The following is a 15544-nucleotide window of genomic DNA, read 5'->3' on the forward strand; positions in this document are numbered from 1 at the left end:
GTGGTTCCAGCGGGCTACCAGGAGCACACAGCACAGGCAGAAGGGGTTCAACGATTTATTATACTGTTTTAGGATATCCATTCTTACTATACAGTGGAGTAGGAGGGCTGTGGACCTGAAATCGGTCGTGCATGATCCTGCTGCAGGTCAGTGGCCTGCCTTCTGCCGTTCCCATGTGTCTATAAAAAGAGCAGGCCCCCCCAACGGATGACACGGGGGCTCCTCCCCGCCCTGGTGATTCGCATCGCTTACCTATTCATTCCTATACAGTATTATCAAACAGACTACGTGGACTACGTGACCTACTAAATGTGGTCACCTGTGGCGATTCCCGCCAATGATTCTGCTACAAAATAAGCGAGGAAAGTATACAAAGTACATGCTCCAATCCAAATTGTGATTACAACAACGAGTCAGTGGTTATTGCCTGAGCCCAAAAACTGTTGTAGTTAATTTCTTTGCATTCAACAATTAACAAGGACCCGGTCCAAATAACGTGATAAATAGGAGAACAGATTCAAGTTTTCCTTTTCTTTTTTCTTCTTCTTGCAGCTTCATCTCAGTATTTACAAAGTTACAAGGAGCCAGTGTTGGCTTCAGGCGCAAGGTGTAAACCAGGCGCAACGTTTCGCAGGCCGAAAGGTTCTGTATGCAAGCGCTGTGCCGGCAAAGAAAAGGTGGTTTGCAGAGACAACGTTCAAATGCTTGAGGATGGGGGGGGGGAAGGAGAAGGGGGTTTAAAAAGTTGAAAAGGCCAATATAGAGAACTGTTCAAGTGGGGATAAAAGCCCAACCGCCGCAGGGTGGCTGGTGAAGCCGCCCCCAAGACTCGGGTTCTCTTTTCTCCAGCACCGATCCACGGATGCCACAACCAAGCTGGTGTTGGCCGGCCCTGGCTGTGGATGCCAACTTCTTTGCCAAGCTCTGATAGTAAAAGCCTAATGAGGAATTCTAGAGTGGGTGCCGAGGGGGACGGTGCCCCTCTGCATGCTGCCTCCAGGACGGATGAGAAGCAAGCGCAGCTCTTGTGTGCCGAGGAGAGAGCGATGGGTGCTTTTCCGGCGCGGTGCCTTCAGTCTGACATTGGGGTCGGACAGGCGGGGCCTCTCGTGCTGCAGGAAAGTGGGTACCGTCTGAAGGTGTTCTTGGGAGATTTCCCAGGTGTAAGGTTCCCATCTCTTCTGTTCTCCCCTCAGCCTTGCTATGGCTTAATCGGCGTGCGTCCAACATTGATGTCACCCGTGCTCTCCAACGCCCCTTTGTTCCCAGGGAAGCTGTGGTCCTGAGAGGCCCTTTGGGTGGCTCTTCAGAGTGGAGGTGTTTGCCATGGCACCTGGCAAGCTAGAATGTCCAGAAATAGTCTTTTTTTCCCCCCAATGCTAATTTTTGTTCTAGGGGCAGAGCTGGGCTCTGGGCCGAGCAATCCTGCCCTCAGTCTGTCACAGAAAGAGAAAGAGAGAGAAACGCCACTAGATAAAACGAGAAGGGCCACCGGAGGGGGGGGGGGGACGGGGGGGTACTATAGGGTGGTCTCGCTGCCCATGTCCCGAGGGTGTTTCTCCGTGTCGGTGTCTTCGTAGTCGGATTCCATCTCGATCTTCACCTGGGGCACAGCACAGATGGGGTTCCGGGAGTAATTGAAAGCAGGAGAGGACGGGCAGGAAATCTTGAGGTGAAGGGTAATGCTGGAAGAAAAGCAGAGAAACGGGAGTGAGACGCCACGCGGGACTCCAGAGGCTTGCAGCGGTGGCCTTCCAGCCCGGAGGTGAAGCCCTGCCAACTTGTTCACTCAAGTTCAAAGCAACACCAAAGCTTCTGCATGGCCTCAGGGGTAGCTTCCAAGGATTTCTTGTCCCTGGAAAAATCTGTGTCTCTCCCAGCTGCTGTGAGGATTGATGTTCGGACCAGAAGGGACAAGGCGGTCTGAGGGAGGCAGACGGGATGGTGCCATAGCGCCCCCTGCAGCCATCCTGGGGCTTCAACCCTGCAAGCTCTGGGCCAGCTATGGTGTAGGGCTTCTTGCGGGGGGGGGGGGGCTGTGTAAAGCCTGTGGGATGCACGGATGGGCTATGGCACTTGTCTCTTCAAGGAACTGCTCCTGCCTTCCTGTTTCTGAAAAACACACTCCTCTGAGTGTTTGTCAGGGTAGCTTCCCTCTGGTCTTTTGCCATTAAGATCCACAGTCTGTTCTGGACAGGAGTGGCTGTCTTGTAAAATATAGCAGAAGGGCTTTGTTCCAGGAGAATCCAGAAGCGGGGCCGAGGGGGTGAAGCCCAACGCAACCGGCCTTCTGTTTTCCCAGCGTGACCACCTGGAGTGTGACCACGTGGGACTTCCATTCCCCAGTCAGTGAAAACTGCCACGGCCAATTCAGATCAGAGCAAGGAGCCAAGCCGACACCAGCCTAGGATCCCCCCCCCCCCCCCCCGAGGCAAAGGATTCCCTTCCCTGCCATGAGAAAGAGGAGGTGATGCCAAGGCACCTTCTTGTGGGATTAGAGCAGGAAAATGAGGGCATCATCACCGTACATAAATTGGTATCGTTTCCCCTTTATCTACTCTGTACAAACTTTGCCCCTGCAGTCCGCGTGCAAGCTATAGCGTGGGGCTCGTCCCTAAAAGGCCTCTCCGGGGGGGGGGGGTCGCTTTTCTACAGTGTGATGAGGAGCCCCTGAGGGACACTTGTTGGGTTTGGTGACAAACCCACTTCATCCTAGAGGAGACTCGAGCGCATCTTCCAGCAGTCTGCCTGCAAAAATATCCTGGTGGGCCCATGGTTACTGTGCTTATTTTATATACTGTACTCATTTAAAGTTCTCTGCCGCCTTTCTCCCAATTAAGGCAGCTACAAGTTATTAAAAAGCAAAGCAGCTAAAGGATGACACTGAAAAACAAGCACACGGCAGTATTAAATCAATCAGTTAAAACTGTTGCAAGCACCTTTGAAGCACATTAAAAACGCACACAAAATTTTTAACAAAGCAAAACCTTTCAGCCACCAGGACTGAAACTGCCTAATTCCTTGTTAAAGGCCTGTCTTGAAAAGTGCGGTCTCTTTGCCTGGCCCAAAAGGCAGGACCAGATGGAGGCAGCCAACCTCGCCCACCGAGGGAAGCCTGGAAGCAGCCACCGAGGCGGCCCTTCCCTGGCATCCCCACCGTCCACGTCCAGAAAGGCAGAGGGACCGAGAGAGAAGGGCCCCCCTTGAAGGGCTTAAGAGAGCCGGGGAGGCTCCTGCCGGGAGAGGCGGTCCTTCGCATCGCCTGGACCCAAACCGTAGAGGGCTTTGCAGGTCATCGCCAGCCCTTGGAACTGGAGTCGGAAATGGACCAGCTGATAATCGAGGTCATTCAAGACCCCTTGGAGCTGCGAAGCCACCGGGCACCCCGGCACCTTTTAGCCACCCAAGATAAGAGGAGAAGCTCAGCCTGGCATGGCACGATCTTGAGAAACCAGGGCTGACGGGTTCTAATCACCCTGCTCTTTTCCAGGTCCTCCCAGACTCTCTGCTTTAAGTGATCTGTTCTAGAGAACTTATTTTCCAGGCAGTAACGGCACGCTTACTGGTTGGTAGTTGTCTGAATCTTCTTTCTCGCCCTTTCTGAGGATGGGGATCAACATTTGCCTGCCTCCAGTCTTGCACAGTCATGTGTTGAGGGCAGCCAATCACCATCATCCGCCTTAGCGCCTTTTGGGGGGAGGGCGGAAAGGCGGGGTATAAATTAAATAAATAAATAAATAAATTACACACTAAGCTTATGCAGGAAAACAATAGGCTATTTTCCTTAAAATGCCATTTTAAAGAATTAAGAGGTCTGGCAATGGGTATCTTTTAAAAAGCCCAGCTTTACCAAAGTGTAAAGGTGTCTGAACCTTCTTGCTTCATGCCTTGGAGCGTCAGAAGCCAAGGGACCTTAGAGAGTTATTAGAGACAATCACTCTGGCCATGGAGGTCCCTCCAGTATTTACCTCTCGATTCTTTTCCCAGAAGCTGTGCCATGACTGAGGGCAAGCGAGATGGAGACCCCAAAGCACTTTGTAGGAACCACGATTTTCATTTAGCAACAGTTTATAACAGTCGTAATAACATCCCTGTTCTCAACACTACCTTAGAAACATATCTCTAGCCATGGGATTCTTGGATTTTTTCACAACAACGACAAGAATTCTGCAGGAATTTCCCCGCTTAGAATTCAGGTTGCTTTAGCCCTCAAAATCCCTGATTCTTGGAGCAGTTCAGGATTTTTCTGCCCCTGTTCCTGGCCAAGGCTCTCTCTTTGGAAGCCCGAAGGAGGACCTGGGTGGAGCTTTCCAAGTTGCATGCAAAGTATTAGGGGCTAATGAACAGAGAGGCTACTGTCCCCTAATGCCCTGCAGTTCCCATGGAGCTTGGAAAACTCCGCCCGGGTCCTTCTTCATGCTTTAGCAGCCACTGCTGCAGATTGAGCCTTGGCAAAGCAGAGGTGTACCTATCCTGAAACTCCTTTGAAAGTTGGATTTTTTTTTGGCTAAAGCAACTCGAATTCTAGTGGAGAGAATTCCTGCTGAATAGTTGTAGTGGGAAGGGCAGGGGGAAATCTGAAAATCCCATTCCTGCCCATCTCCTGCTATTCTGAGTACAGTAATTACACCCTTCTGAATGTACTTGCAGTTTTATTTTTGTTTTTGAAAAGATAAATGGGAGGGGGGGGGGTCAATGAAGTGTCTGAGGCCTACCTGCGATCCAGATCTGAACCGTTAGGTGAGGAATCAGAATGCAACGCTCCAGCTGGCGGACCTCTTTCCTGGAAGGAAGCAGAGACCCCCTATGAAACAGTTTCAAGGCACAGCTAAGATATAAAACATAAGTAATAAAAGCAGGGTGGGGGTGGGGGTGGGGTGAGGAGAAGAGGGAGCAAGCGGCAATGCCCAACGAAGAAGAATGGCTTGTTTGCAAAGGCATTCCCCATTCTTTGCCAGGGCACCCTCCGCCTTGCATGGACCAATTTCTTGTGAGGAAGAAGCTCTTGAATGAAAAATAAAACCCACAAGTCCAACTTCCCCCACTTCCCCGCTTTCGGCCCTATTGTTTCTCTGCACCATAGCTTTCTGAAGACAGTGGCTTGGGGACCTCTCGCGGATAGGATGTCCCTCCTTCCCACCCTTCCATATTTTGAGCAGAAGGGCATCTTGGGGGCTGCTGGCTGGGTGGCCAGTGTGAGACCCCCCGGCAGTTCGGCACAGGATGTCCAGGGGCTCCTGCTTCAGGCACACACAGGCATCCACGTACACAGGAGGTCCATCGGGGAGTTCAGTCATGGAAGGCAGGTGGAGGTGAATGAGAATGGAGCTCCCCTCCCTCTGTGGCTGCCACACCCCCCCGGCTCTTCCCCACCTCAATGGATCTTGCACCAATGGCCAAGAGAACTGCGTGGCGCACCTTCTTGAGCCAAGGGGGGGGGGTCCAAGCTATGCCTCTCCCACCCTGCCACTGCCTCAGGTCACAGCCTCCAAGCTCTGCTGCCTCCCACCTTGCTCAGGGCAGGGCTTCCTCTGAGGACTCCACTGAACGGGAGCCTCCGGGCAGGAAAAGAGCAAAGTGTGCATGTCAGATGCCGGCGCTGTACAGAAAACAGGCATCTCCTCCTGAATCATCCCTATGAGGTTCACTTTTGCATGTGTGGATGGGCTTCAGCTCATCTCACGGGGCCTCTGCCTCTTTCTAGAAGGTTGCAAGGGTTGGGTCAGTGAAGGATGCCCTTCAGCCTCCCCCAAAGGCTGCCAACCAGGTATCCTTGCAGGTGAGCGTGGGACACAAGGCGTCTAAGGTGGAGTGGAGACGTGGTGGCGAGAAGGACCAAACCACTTCTCCACCTTGAAGTGCTACCCTTGCTGGCTGAGATCGGTTGGTCCCCGAGACCTGACAATACCTGTACCTGCTGGAAAGCCAGGAGCATACAGGACCTAATGGAAGCTACACAACTTTTAATAATCATTTAAAAAAAGCAAACTGGAAGAATCAAGAAGGAATCATTTCTTTTGAGGCTGGTAGTGTAGAGTGGAAACATCTTCAAAATCCCCAGGGTCTCCACCTGTTTGTGGAATGATGGAGCACCCCTCCTGCAAACATGCCACACTTCACGTCAAGTTATGCATCACCTACAAATTAGTTTGCGGTTTATTAACAAAAGCGGCTGATAACCTGGGCGAGCCCCCCCACGGAGAGGACCTGGTGCCCAAGAACAGACCCCCCCCTCCCACAGTTCCCTGCCAAAGGGTTCCCTCGGTGGAACCATGACGCTCCTCGACCATCCCATTCCAAAGTCTGAAACGGGTTGAGCTGGCTGCTCATTCAACACCCGACAGGACCGAAGCGGGCTACTTACTGGCAAGGCAACGGGCACTGTTTTGGGGTTCAGATGGGAGAAGTTCCATGGGGATTGGTATAACAGAGGGAGTTGGGAACGTGGGCTGAGGGGAAAAGAAGTGGACAAAAAGAGAGAGTGAACACACAGGAATTGGTGGTAAGCGCCACCCTCCGACGGACAGAAAAAGACAGGCCGTTTTAATACGGTTCTGCAGGTTCTATTCTCACCCATTTGTTCACCTGGCCTCAGATTCATACCATATTGCAGGACTGAGAGTTAAGTCAATTATTACCAAGTCATTTCCTTTATTAATTAACACACTTCTGCAAGGGCGAGCTTGAATATCTGAGCCACTTTTTTTTAAAAAAGGAACCCTTCCAATGGGCCAAATTCTTAAGCCATTTGCTTGGTAAGCAGTCCACTGCCAGAGCACAGGTTAAGCAACGCAGCGGTTTATAATGTAGGTAAAGAACTAAAGAGCTCTTTTGGAGAGAGAGTAACACCCACTGGGTGCTACTTCTTAGAGTGCTATACATTTTCAAGACAAAAAGAAATGCTTGATTCCAAATGAGTGAGGGCTATAATTCCTCCTGCACATGGCAGAGAGTAACCATGGTGACATATGGCAATCACTGGAGACTTCAGGGTTTTGAACCTGAACCGACCCACGTGCTTTGTCCCCAAACAACACAACATAACGAACATTGCAGGATGATGCTGTTTTCACAAACAAGGGAACACCAGATGGACGGACGGATGGATGGATGGGAAGAGAACCAGGTTCTGCCCACAGGCAAGAGTATCTGGCGATTTCTGGTGGGGATGCTTCCTTAACAATGGCTGCCTGGTCTCTCTGGCTGCTGTCCTTCCCCTGCATCTACTCCACCCCCACAGTGTCTTCTGTGGAACCAATTCCCCCCCCCCCCGCATGGGATGCCAGGCATGCCAAAGCCCCATCTATGCAGCAAGTCGGTCTGTCTCCTGACACACAGACCAGCCGAAAGGGCCCTTCTTGCAACGCAGGCTGGTGGGCACCTAACGGACTGTTTTTCTGGGGCGAAAAGTCCCAAGGAGCCAAGAAAGTGGGGTGGCATTTTTCACGTTGCCACTCCCTGGACCCGAGAGGCCATTTTTGCTCAAGAGAGTGTCTTGCTTTCCAGAAAGCTGGGGAAAGCCCCCTGCAAGCAGGGTTTGGGCTCAACCTCACTCCAGCTTTGGGGCGTAGACTTGAAAGTATCTCAGCTACCTATCACTCTGCTCCCCCCCCCCAAAAAAAAAGGAAAGGAGGTAGGTGCCCCTGAGGCTGGGAAGCAGAGGCCCGTTCCTGGGTGTCTGACCGTGTGGCCAGCGAGGGGCCCCCGTCCTCCGGCCAGGCCAGCACTGCCCCGAAGCGCCACGGACCCACCTCGTCACTGCTGTCTTCCTCCCCCTTGGTGCCTTTCTTCCGCTTCTTCTTCTTCTTGTCCTCCTCCTTCTTCTTGTCCTTTTCAGGGATGATGTTGTCAATCCACGCTAGATCGTGTTGGGAAAAGACAAAGTCCAGCAGCTTCCGGACTAAAATCAAGGCTAAAATCTGACAGTGGAGGAGGAGGAGGTAGAAGAAAGGAAGAGAAAGGAGAGAGGAAGAGAAGAAGCTGTCAGCCCACATCATCCACAGGTCTGCTGCATCACAGACCGCTCAGCCTGCAACCTCCAAATATCAGTTTGGGGAAAAGGGTCACCGGGGCTCTACAGCGGATGCCCCCCAACCTCACCCCAAATGCCACGAAGGAGGCCAACTGGCTGCTGGTTGCAAGGAGGGTTTGCCTTGTACAAGAAGGGAGCCACTCAGTTACAATAGGGCCCCCATATCTGCAGGGGATCAGTTCCAAGCCCCCCATGGACGCTGAAAATGTGGATTATAGCAAACCTTAATTTAAATAGCAGAGACTACACATAGCATGGTCCCTGGCTCCCTCCAGTGGCCTGTTCTGGGAACCTCACAGTTGTATTTCTCAAATTTTTCTTTTAATATTTTTAATATTTCCAGACCATGGATAAACGAATCAGTGGATACTGATACCGTTGAGATGATGGTCCTACTGTTTGTGGCAGATGTAGGTTGCTGTAGAAACAGGACGAAGACAAGCAGCTCTTGTGTGCATCCAAACTGGAAAAAGGAATATGCTGGCGGCCGTTGGCCAGAATCCGCAGAACCTCCCAGGTATCCACAGTTCTTGTGATGGGTGGAAGGAACGGGGAGACAGGCTTTTCGCTCTAGCATGTGACTTTACAAGTCGAAACCACACAGTGGGCTGAGTGTGAGGTTGGCACCTTCTGTCTTTTGAGATGAAACCATTTTTCTTACGAGGTGTGGGACAGCGCAACATCCTCCAGATTTTCAGCCTCCCATCCCAGAGCAAGTACAAAATCAGGCTCCCCTCATCATCTCCCGCTTTCATCTTTCAAGATGGCAGCTCTTCTTACTTTATGTAAGAGCAAACCCACCCTAAAGAGAATGGATTTTGAACCGCGGGGCTGGGGGTGAGAAGGACCTGCCACAGTTCTCTCAGAGTCACCTACCATCACGGGGAAAATGATGGCCGCCACTGTGGACTTCAGGATCCAGAGTACCGCCAGGCAGACGATCTGGACCAGGGTGAACAAGTGGATCCGCCGCAGGGGGACGTGCCGGAGGTAGACATAATCGGGCTGGTGCTTGGCTGGCATCAGAAAGAGCTTGCAGCGGTCCCAAAACTGTTGGGGGGGGGGAACAAGCAAGGCATTAAGGCCGGTCCTGGGGTTGTGGGCATGCCTGTCGGCGTGTGTGGGTCACTTCCATGGGGCCCCAGGGCCCTTCTGGTATCCTTTCGGCCTGCCCCCCTGAAGCTCTCTAGGCCAAAATGCAGGTGTGGGTGAAAAGATGTCATTTCTTCTCTGCTGTGGGATGCCTCCTGGGTCTTATCCTGAAAAGGGGCACTGGGTCCTCAAAGCACCCACGAGCCAACAAGCCCAAACTAAGAGTTGATTTAGTGAATCGAGGGTCCCTTTCCCCCACTTGGACAGGGCTGGGGGGACCTGGGGCAGAAGTCCCCCAGACTCTCTGGAGCTGGACCCACAGTCAGCACCCCAGGCGCTGGCCTCCTCCACACTGTGCTAAGAAGCTGCAAGGGAAGGATTCCCTGCCCGTGAGGGACATTCTTGAGTTTTTAAATCAGAGAACATTTTCCGCATGGAAAATTGGCTGTGTGCCTTTTTTTTCCTCCTCTGCTTTGCAGTAAGTCTCACACACCGCTCAAAAGTTTCCCTTCTTCTGAGGATGCCACAACCCCCCCTCCCCCCAGTTCTCGCTCACACCATTCCACCTGGCCATCCGAGTACAGGGTGGTGAGCAAGCCAAGGAGGAGGCAAGAGGACAAAAAAACAGAATCCAGCTGGTGTTTGTGTATGGTTTGTGCCCCTCCCCGCAGCTAATGCCAGCCCATTGACAAGGGGCCAGGGGGCATCAGGAATCCACCATCCAGCGTACGATGAGCTGTGAAGTTGAGAGGTACCCCAACACCTTGTCCGATCATCTCAGCGAGCCCCCCCCCCCCCGGGTTGTGGCAGGATTCTAGCCACAAATCTAGATATGGTTTTAATTGTAAGCCGCCTTGGGTCCCCTATGGGGAGAAAGGGGGCATAGAAATGTATTTATGTATTTAAGCAAGCAAGCCATATAATGCCCTACTAGTGCAATGCACTATTCTGGGTGGCTGAGAAACTATCAAGCAATAATATAATTAAGTAAAATAAACAGAATTTAAAAAATATCAGTGCAAAGTTGGGAGAAAAGTTATTGTCCTGACCTGAATGCCATTGAGGGAGGCCACACCCATGTAAAGAAAGACGCCGTACAGAACTGGCATTGGGATATACTACAGAGAGAGAAACAGAACAGGCAGCTGAAGACATATTGTACAACATATATATTGTATTATTGTTGTGACTTTTATTATTTTAGATTTTTAACAGCGTGTGCATCAGCCAGAGAACTTTGGTTTGCAAAAGGCTTAAAAGTGCATTCCACAAATAGAATAATAAACAAGCATGAGTAACATGCTTTCTTGTGAGTAAAAGGTAAAGGTTTAAACCTGGCGTGGTGGTTATTTCTAGGTAAACAAACACTCATGGCATGGCACTGGAGTTAGGCTGATGCAGATGCTTAAAGCTGCAACTCAAATTTCAGGATTCCACCTATGAACCATTAAAGCAAATGATGATAAGAAACAATTTCGTGAAAAGAGGAGGCTTTACCTTCAGAATTGGAGCCAGGAAGACGGAAATCCCAGTCAGGACAAACACAATTATCCCCGTGATTCTTTGCTCCCTGTCAAAGAACAAAAGACAAGGGAAGGAAGCCCACACTCAGAAGCAGCTCCTGAGTTGTTCCCCACGATTTGCAGAACAATTTTGCCATTCTTGCCCAGAAGGAAAAGGCCAGGTGAGTCCTGGGAGGTGAGGCCAATGGACTGGAAGACACACCTTCTTACCTACACCCAGTTCAAACGAGGGGGAGAGGCTTCGAAGGGGGACAGGCTTCGAAGGGGACCCTCACCTGACTCCCAGGAACTGAGGCTGCTCTCCTGGAGCGCTGGTCTCCGTCTCCATCTTCAAGCTGTCAATGTGGGCGATGGAAATGACCGTGGCGGCTACGTACCACGGCAGCCCCATGAACGAGCACACGGCCATGAGGATGCCCACCCAAAACAAGTCCAGGTGGTAGCCAGCACTTTTCTGAAATGCAAGCGCACGCCGGTTAGACGCGGGGAGAGGGCATCCTGCCCACTGGGACCAAATCGGCCAAGCTGTACCAGGAACCTTAACACCAGGGCGGACGAGCACTTCGGAAGCGGATCACTGGTGAACCCAGATACGTATGTCTGTCCGCTGGAATGGGGTCTACGGAATGGATGTCACTGTGTGAACTAAAGGTGCTATTCTGTCTCGGAAAAACACTGCATCGGTTTTTCTGAACTGAAAACTGGAGGAATGAAAAATTAATACCAAAGGGCATTTATGCAGGTGAACAAAAGGTATTCTCTGGACTCCTGGCCCTTTTGGCCGTTGGGGCTCAGGAGAGCGTTGCCTTCCTTTCCCTCCTCTCCTCATCCCAGTCTCTTCATCCCCAGTTGGTTAACAGTCAGGTGGGAGGAAAGGAAAACCATACCCGCAGTTTGTGCTCCTTTCTGTTCACAATGACGGCCGTGATCTGCTGGTCCATGAAGATCAGGATGGTGACCAAGAGAGCAGGGAGGGCGCTGGCCAAGTAGATCCACCAGGGATTCTTTCCAAAGGGGAAGACAAACCAGCCTCGATCAAGGCGAGTGGGCTGGGAACACAGTTGGGAGACAGGAGGTCATTTTCATCCCCAAAAAAGGCAGGGCCGTGGGCTCCCTTGAGAGGCTGCTGCACCCCTGGCGGGACCTTTCGAGGGCACTTGCCAAGAGGCCAAGCCTCTCCCTGCTCTCCCTGCTCTCTCTCTCTCTCTCTCTCTGCCTGAGGGAGAGCCAGGAGGGCGCCCTCGGCTGATGGGTTATCTTTAGGGTTCTACAGGATTTTATTTCTAGTCCAGGAGAGGAGCTCACGGAAGAGAGAAAATGAACCCACACTGCCTGCAGAGGAAATATCCCGGGCACCTGCTTGTCCCAGTCGAGAAGGCAGTTTCTCTCCAAGACCCAGTTTTTGCCACCCTTAAGTGCTACACCCCCCCCAAAAAAAGAGAGCCGGAAGAACCCCTTGTAAAAGGCTGGAAAGGGGCCCCGCTTGTGACTCTGGATATCTGACGTCTCCTCAACCTAGAAACACCCCCCGTTTGCAGCACAGACAGCTTGAGGGACTCGTGCAACGGACATGCCAGCAGTGGAGAGTGAGGTGGCCTGGGCAGACCTTACCTATGTCCCGAGATGCACTATCCTAAAAGCGGCCAGAATCCTCTGGCTTGCACACAAGGGCATGAAGGGCTCGGGTGGGAATCCCAACGGCAAGTGGCTGCCAGTTAACGAGTCCCTTCCTGGATTCCTCACCGCACGACAAGCAGTGACTCCTCATTTGTGGTTTTTTAAAAAAAAAATATACTGTGTTTCTCTCAAAAAATGCATTATGGCTTATTTTCAGAGGGATGTTTTATTTTGTTCATGTACAACCATCTAACATTGATTCAAAGACAGTCCTGTCATCTTCTTCTGGCTGCTGCACAAGGGTGAAGGGCAGGCTTTCACTTCACTGGGGCTTATATTTGGGGTCAGGCTTATATTACGAGCATCTTGAAAAATCATACTATTTTCAGGTTAGGTCTTATTTTCAGGGAAACAGGGTACCTGTTTATTGTTTTTTAAGCATTGTAACAATTTATTATTTAGCTATTAACTTGTTTTATTTTAATACTATAAGTCATCTCAGATCCAATAGGAAAAGGGCTGCGTATAAATATTTTAAACAAATAATAACTAATAATGCAACAAACTCTTTAGGGATTATTTAGTGCCAGCCGTAGAGTCGCAAACCAGCAGTGTGTCCCCCTTTCTTTCCTGAGCCGGCATTCACATGCTCCAAATTATGACTCAGCTGCCACTTCCTTTTGGGCGGTGCCAGGAGGGGGAATCCATGAGGGCAGAAGGAAATAGCTGCCCTCCAGAGTCCAGCCCACCACCTCAGGCAGAAAGGGAAGGTGGTTTCGAGGGGTGGGTGAGGGCAGCCTGAAAAGACACAAACTGAGGGCACCCTGAGAGGAGGGGAGTGACCTGACCTAGACCTGAAGGATCAATCCTACAGGGTCTTGGCTGCAGAAGCGCCAGCACTTTGCAGGGTGGCCTGCTGGCATCACTTTTCACTGCTGGGACTGAGGCACCGATCCTGGCAGGCATTAGCAAGAGGGATTCTGGCCACAGAAAGGCAAGGAGGAGGGAAAGGCAAAAGCTACTCAATGGCTCATTATGTTCCCAACACACCAGGTTGAGGGGTGGGTGGGGGCAGTGCCGCCTGCGGGCTATTGTGTGGGGGGTCGGGGTGCCTTGGCCGCTGGTCCCCTTTCCCCCTGCGATGGGAGCCATGCATTTATTTTACCTTGAAGTCAGTAGGCACTTGCAATTTGGGCGTATTCAGTCCAAAGAGAATATCAAGACCCACAAACATGAGTATGGACATGAAGATAGAGAAGTCACTAATAAGTTTACGAAGCTGGAGAGGAAGAAAGAGAAGACACACACACACAAAGCAGAGAGAAAGAAGAAAGCCACATTTCAGAGCATTCCTCAAGAGAACCGGAGGGGGGGGGACCCTTTGCTTAAGAAAATGGCTTGGAACCTCATCCCATTCAAATATAGATTGGCTATTTACCGACAGCCATTTTTAAAATCAGAGATGACCCAGAGATTGGGGAAGTGAGTGTTTCCAAGACCAAGGGTTTGGAATTCGGATCCAGCTTCCCGCAAGGGCCGGAGGGTTCCTCTGGAGGAGGAGTCCTGAAGCAAGAGTCTCTCCCTGCAGTTGCTGGAGAGCCAAACACCCCAAACGTGGAGCTTCTGTGGACCCTCGTGTCTCATGCCCGGGGGAGAAGGAGCCTTCTTCTTAACAGATCTGTGCCATGCCTTTTAGAGCCCGTTTAAAATTTAGAGCTCCACTCGCCACATCCATACGTGAATGACACGTTCCTTCCTTTTGCCCAGCTTAAAAATATTGCCCCGATTCTTGCAAGAGCTTGCAGCTTTCTCAGGCTCTGGTTTTCAGGCTGGGACGGTTGGGAATCCAGGGGGAGTCCAAGACCTCCAGAAAACTCACTACCTCATCTCTGTGCTTCCAGAAGGATCCCTTCCAGCAAGGCCAACAGGGCAGGCCGAAGCTGGCCACTTTCCTTGGTTCGTCTTGTGCCTGCCCGCTTGCCTGCCAGTAAAGGAACAGGCTGTGACCCGAGTCATTACTGTGTGGTGACTTTGCTATTCCCAAAACCTTACCCCCAACTTGGGGAGGTTTTGCTGGTGCTGAGGATCCCTCTCATGGGGGCTTCTGAGGGCCCTGTGGGGCCAGTCCTTGTTGCTGTAACACATAACTACTCACAAGAACTTGGTGCATAGCCTGAAGAAGACCAACTATCATTGAAAGCTTGCTGTCTGCTGTTTGCTTGACTTTTTTAAAGCAGTCTAATAAAGTGATCACCTGCTCCTGCATTTTTATTATTTTGGAGACCACATGGCTTATTTCTGATTTTTGCTGAACATTTTTAAAAAGTGTGTTGGGATCTGGCGTAGGTCCATGAAACACGGGGAACCGTCCTCCCAGTCTGATGCAGACTTTTGTCTGTGAGTTGCAGGGTTGGCCCCTCCAGGGTCTTGGAAGGACTGCGGACCCCGAGGCACACCTCTCAGCTTGCACCCTGATCGGCCTGTGAATCCCTTCTCTCTGGATGATCAGTGGCTGCTCACACCACTAGACCTCCCGGCCAGCTCTGCCCAAAACAGTCCATGATAGAAGTGACGGAAAGATGCAGGTAAAGGAAGGGGACAGAGGAACACGAGGAGGCAAGCGTGGGTCAGAAAGCTCCACACGGGCATCCAGACCTTAATAATACTGGGCACATGCAACTTGGGAGTATCCAGTCCGAAACAGGCATCGATTCCACAGAAGAACAGGATGGAGAAGACAATGGAAAAATCAGCAATCAGGGCCCTGACCTACAAGTAGACGGCACGGGGAGGAAGACGTAAGTTAAGGGGGGTGGGTGAATACAGTCGGATCGACTCGGTTGCTTTCCACCCCACAGGAAGGCAGGGTCACCCCAGAAGGGGGTCCTTTGGTTTCACAGGCCCTGGGAGTGAAAGCCTCTGGAGGTTACTCTTACCTTTGTTGGGAAGTAGCGGCTGAATTTGAACTTTTTCAGAGTCACAGTCATGGAGTAAGTCCCAAAGAACAGAATGAAAGACATGAGGGCCAAGTCAGGGACAAATTTGCAGGATTTGCCCACCAGGGTCCCTCCGTACTTGAGGCACTCCTTCTTGCTCAGCTGGGTCCAGTCCAGAGCTGTGACGTTAATAGGATTGTACTTGGAGGGGAGAAAGAAATAACCAGAAACTTATTAGGACCCCAAGCGGTAAAACCAACCAACCAGCTCAAACCACCCACGCAAGCATCGAAATCGTAAAGGCAGCTGATACATGAGGGCTGACAATTTGCCAGCTCAGTTTG

The 15544-nt window shown here is 51.3% G+C and overlaps 1 protein-coding gene across 6 annotated transcripts in view; it reads right to left on the reverse strand.

Annotated features, from left to right (window-relative positions):
• Positions 1–41: 41 nt before the first annotated feature.
• Positions 42–15544, reverse strand: part of SLC4A5 (solute carrier family 4 member 5) — a 57054-nt gene continuing 41551 nt past the window's right edge. For 2 of the 6 annotated variants that reach the window (XM_072978911.2, XM_078379721.1), the window contains 10 exons: positions 15201–15401; positions 14920–15033; positions 11535–11696; positions 10923–11101; positions 10622–10694; positions 10174–10242; positions 8909–9082; positions 7752–7919; positions 4716–4783; positions 42–1685 (listed from right to left, as the gene is read on the reverse strand). In XM_072978911.2, coding sequence (XP_072835012.2) covers positions 1520–1685; positions 4716–4783; positions 7752–7919; positions 8909–9082; positions 10174–10242; positions 10622–10694; positions 10923–11101; positions 11535–11696; positions 14920–15033; positions 15201–15401 — 1374 coding nt within the window. In that variant the 3' untranslated portion in view covers positions 42–1519. Of the gene's footprint in view, positions 1686–3563; positions 3688–4715; positions 4784–6364; positions 6450–7751; positions 7920–8908; positions 9083–10173; positions 10243–10621; positions 10695–10922; positions 11102–11534; positions 11697–13429; positions 13544–14919; positions 15034–15200; positions 15402–15544 lie in introns of all 6 variants that reach the window. The other 4 variants (XR_012080822.2, XM_020780128.3, XR_012080823.2 and 1 more) reach the window with 4 other exon arrangements.

This window comes from Pogona vitticeps, chromosome 8, assembly GCF_051106095.1.
Source record: "Pogona vitticeps strain Pit_001003342236 chromosome 8, PviZW2.1, whole genome shotgun sequence".
Lineage (NCBI taxonomy): Eukaryota > Metazoa > Chordata > Lepidosauria > Squamata > Agamidae > Pogona > Pogona vitticeps.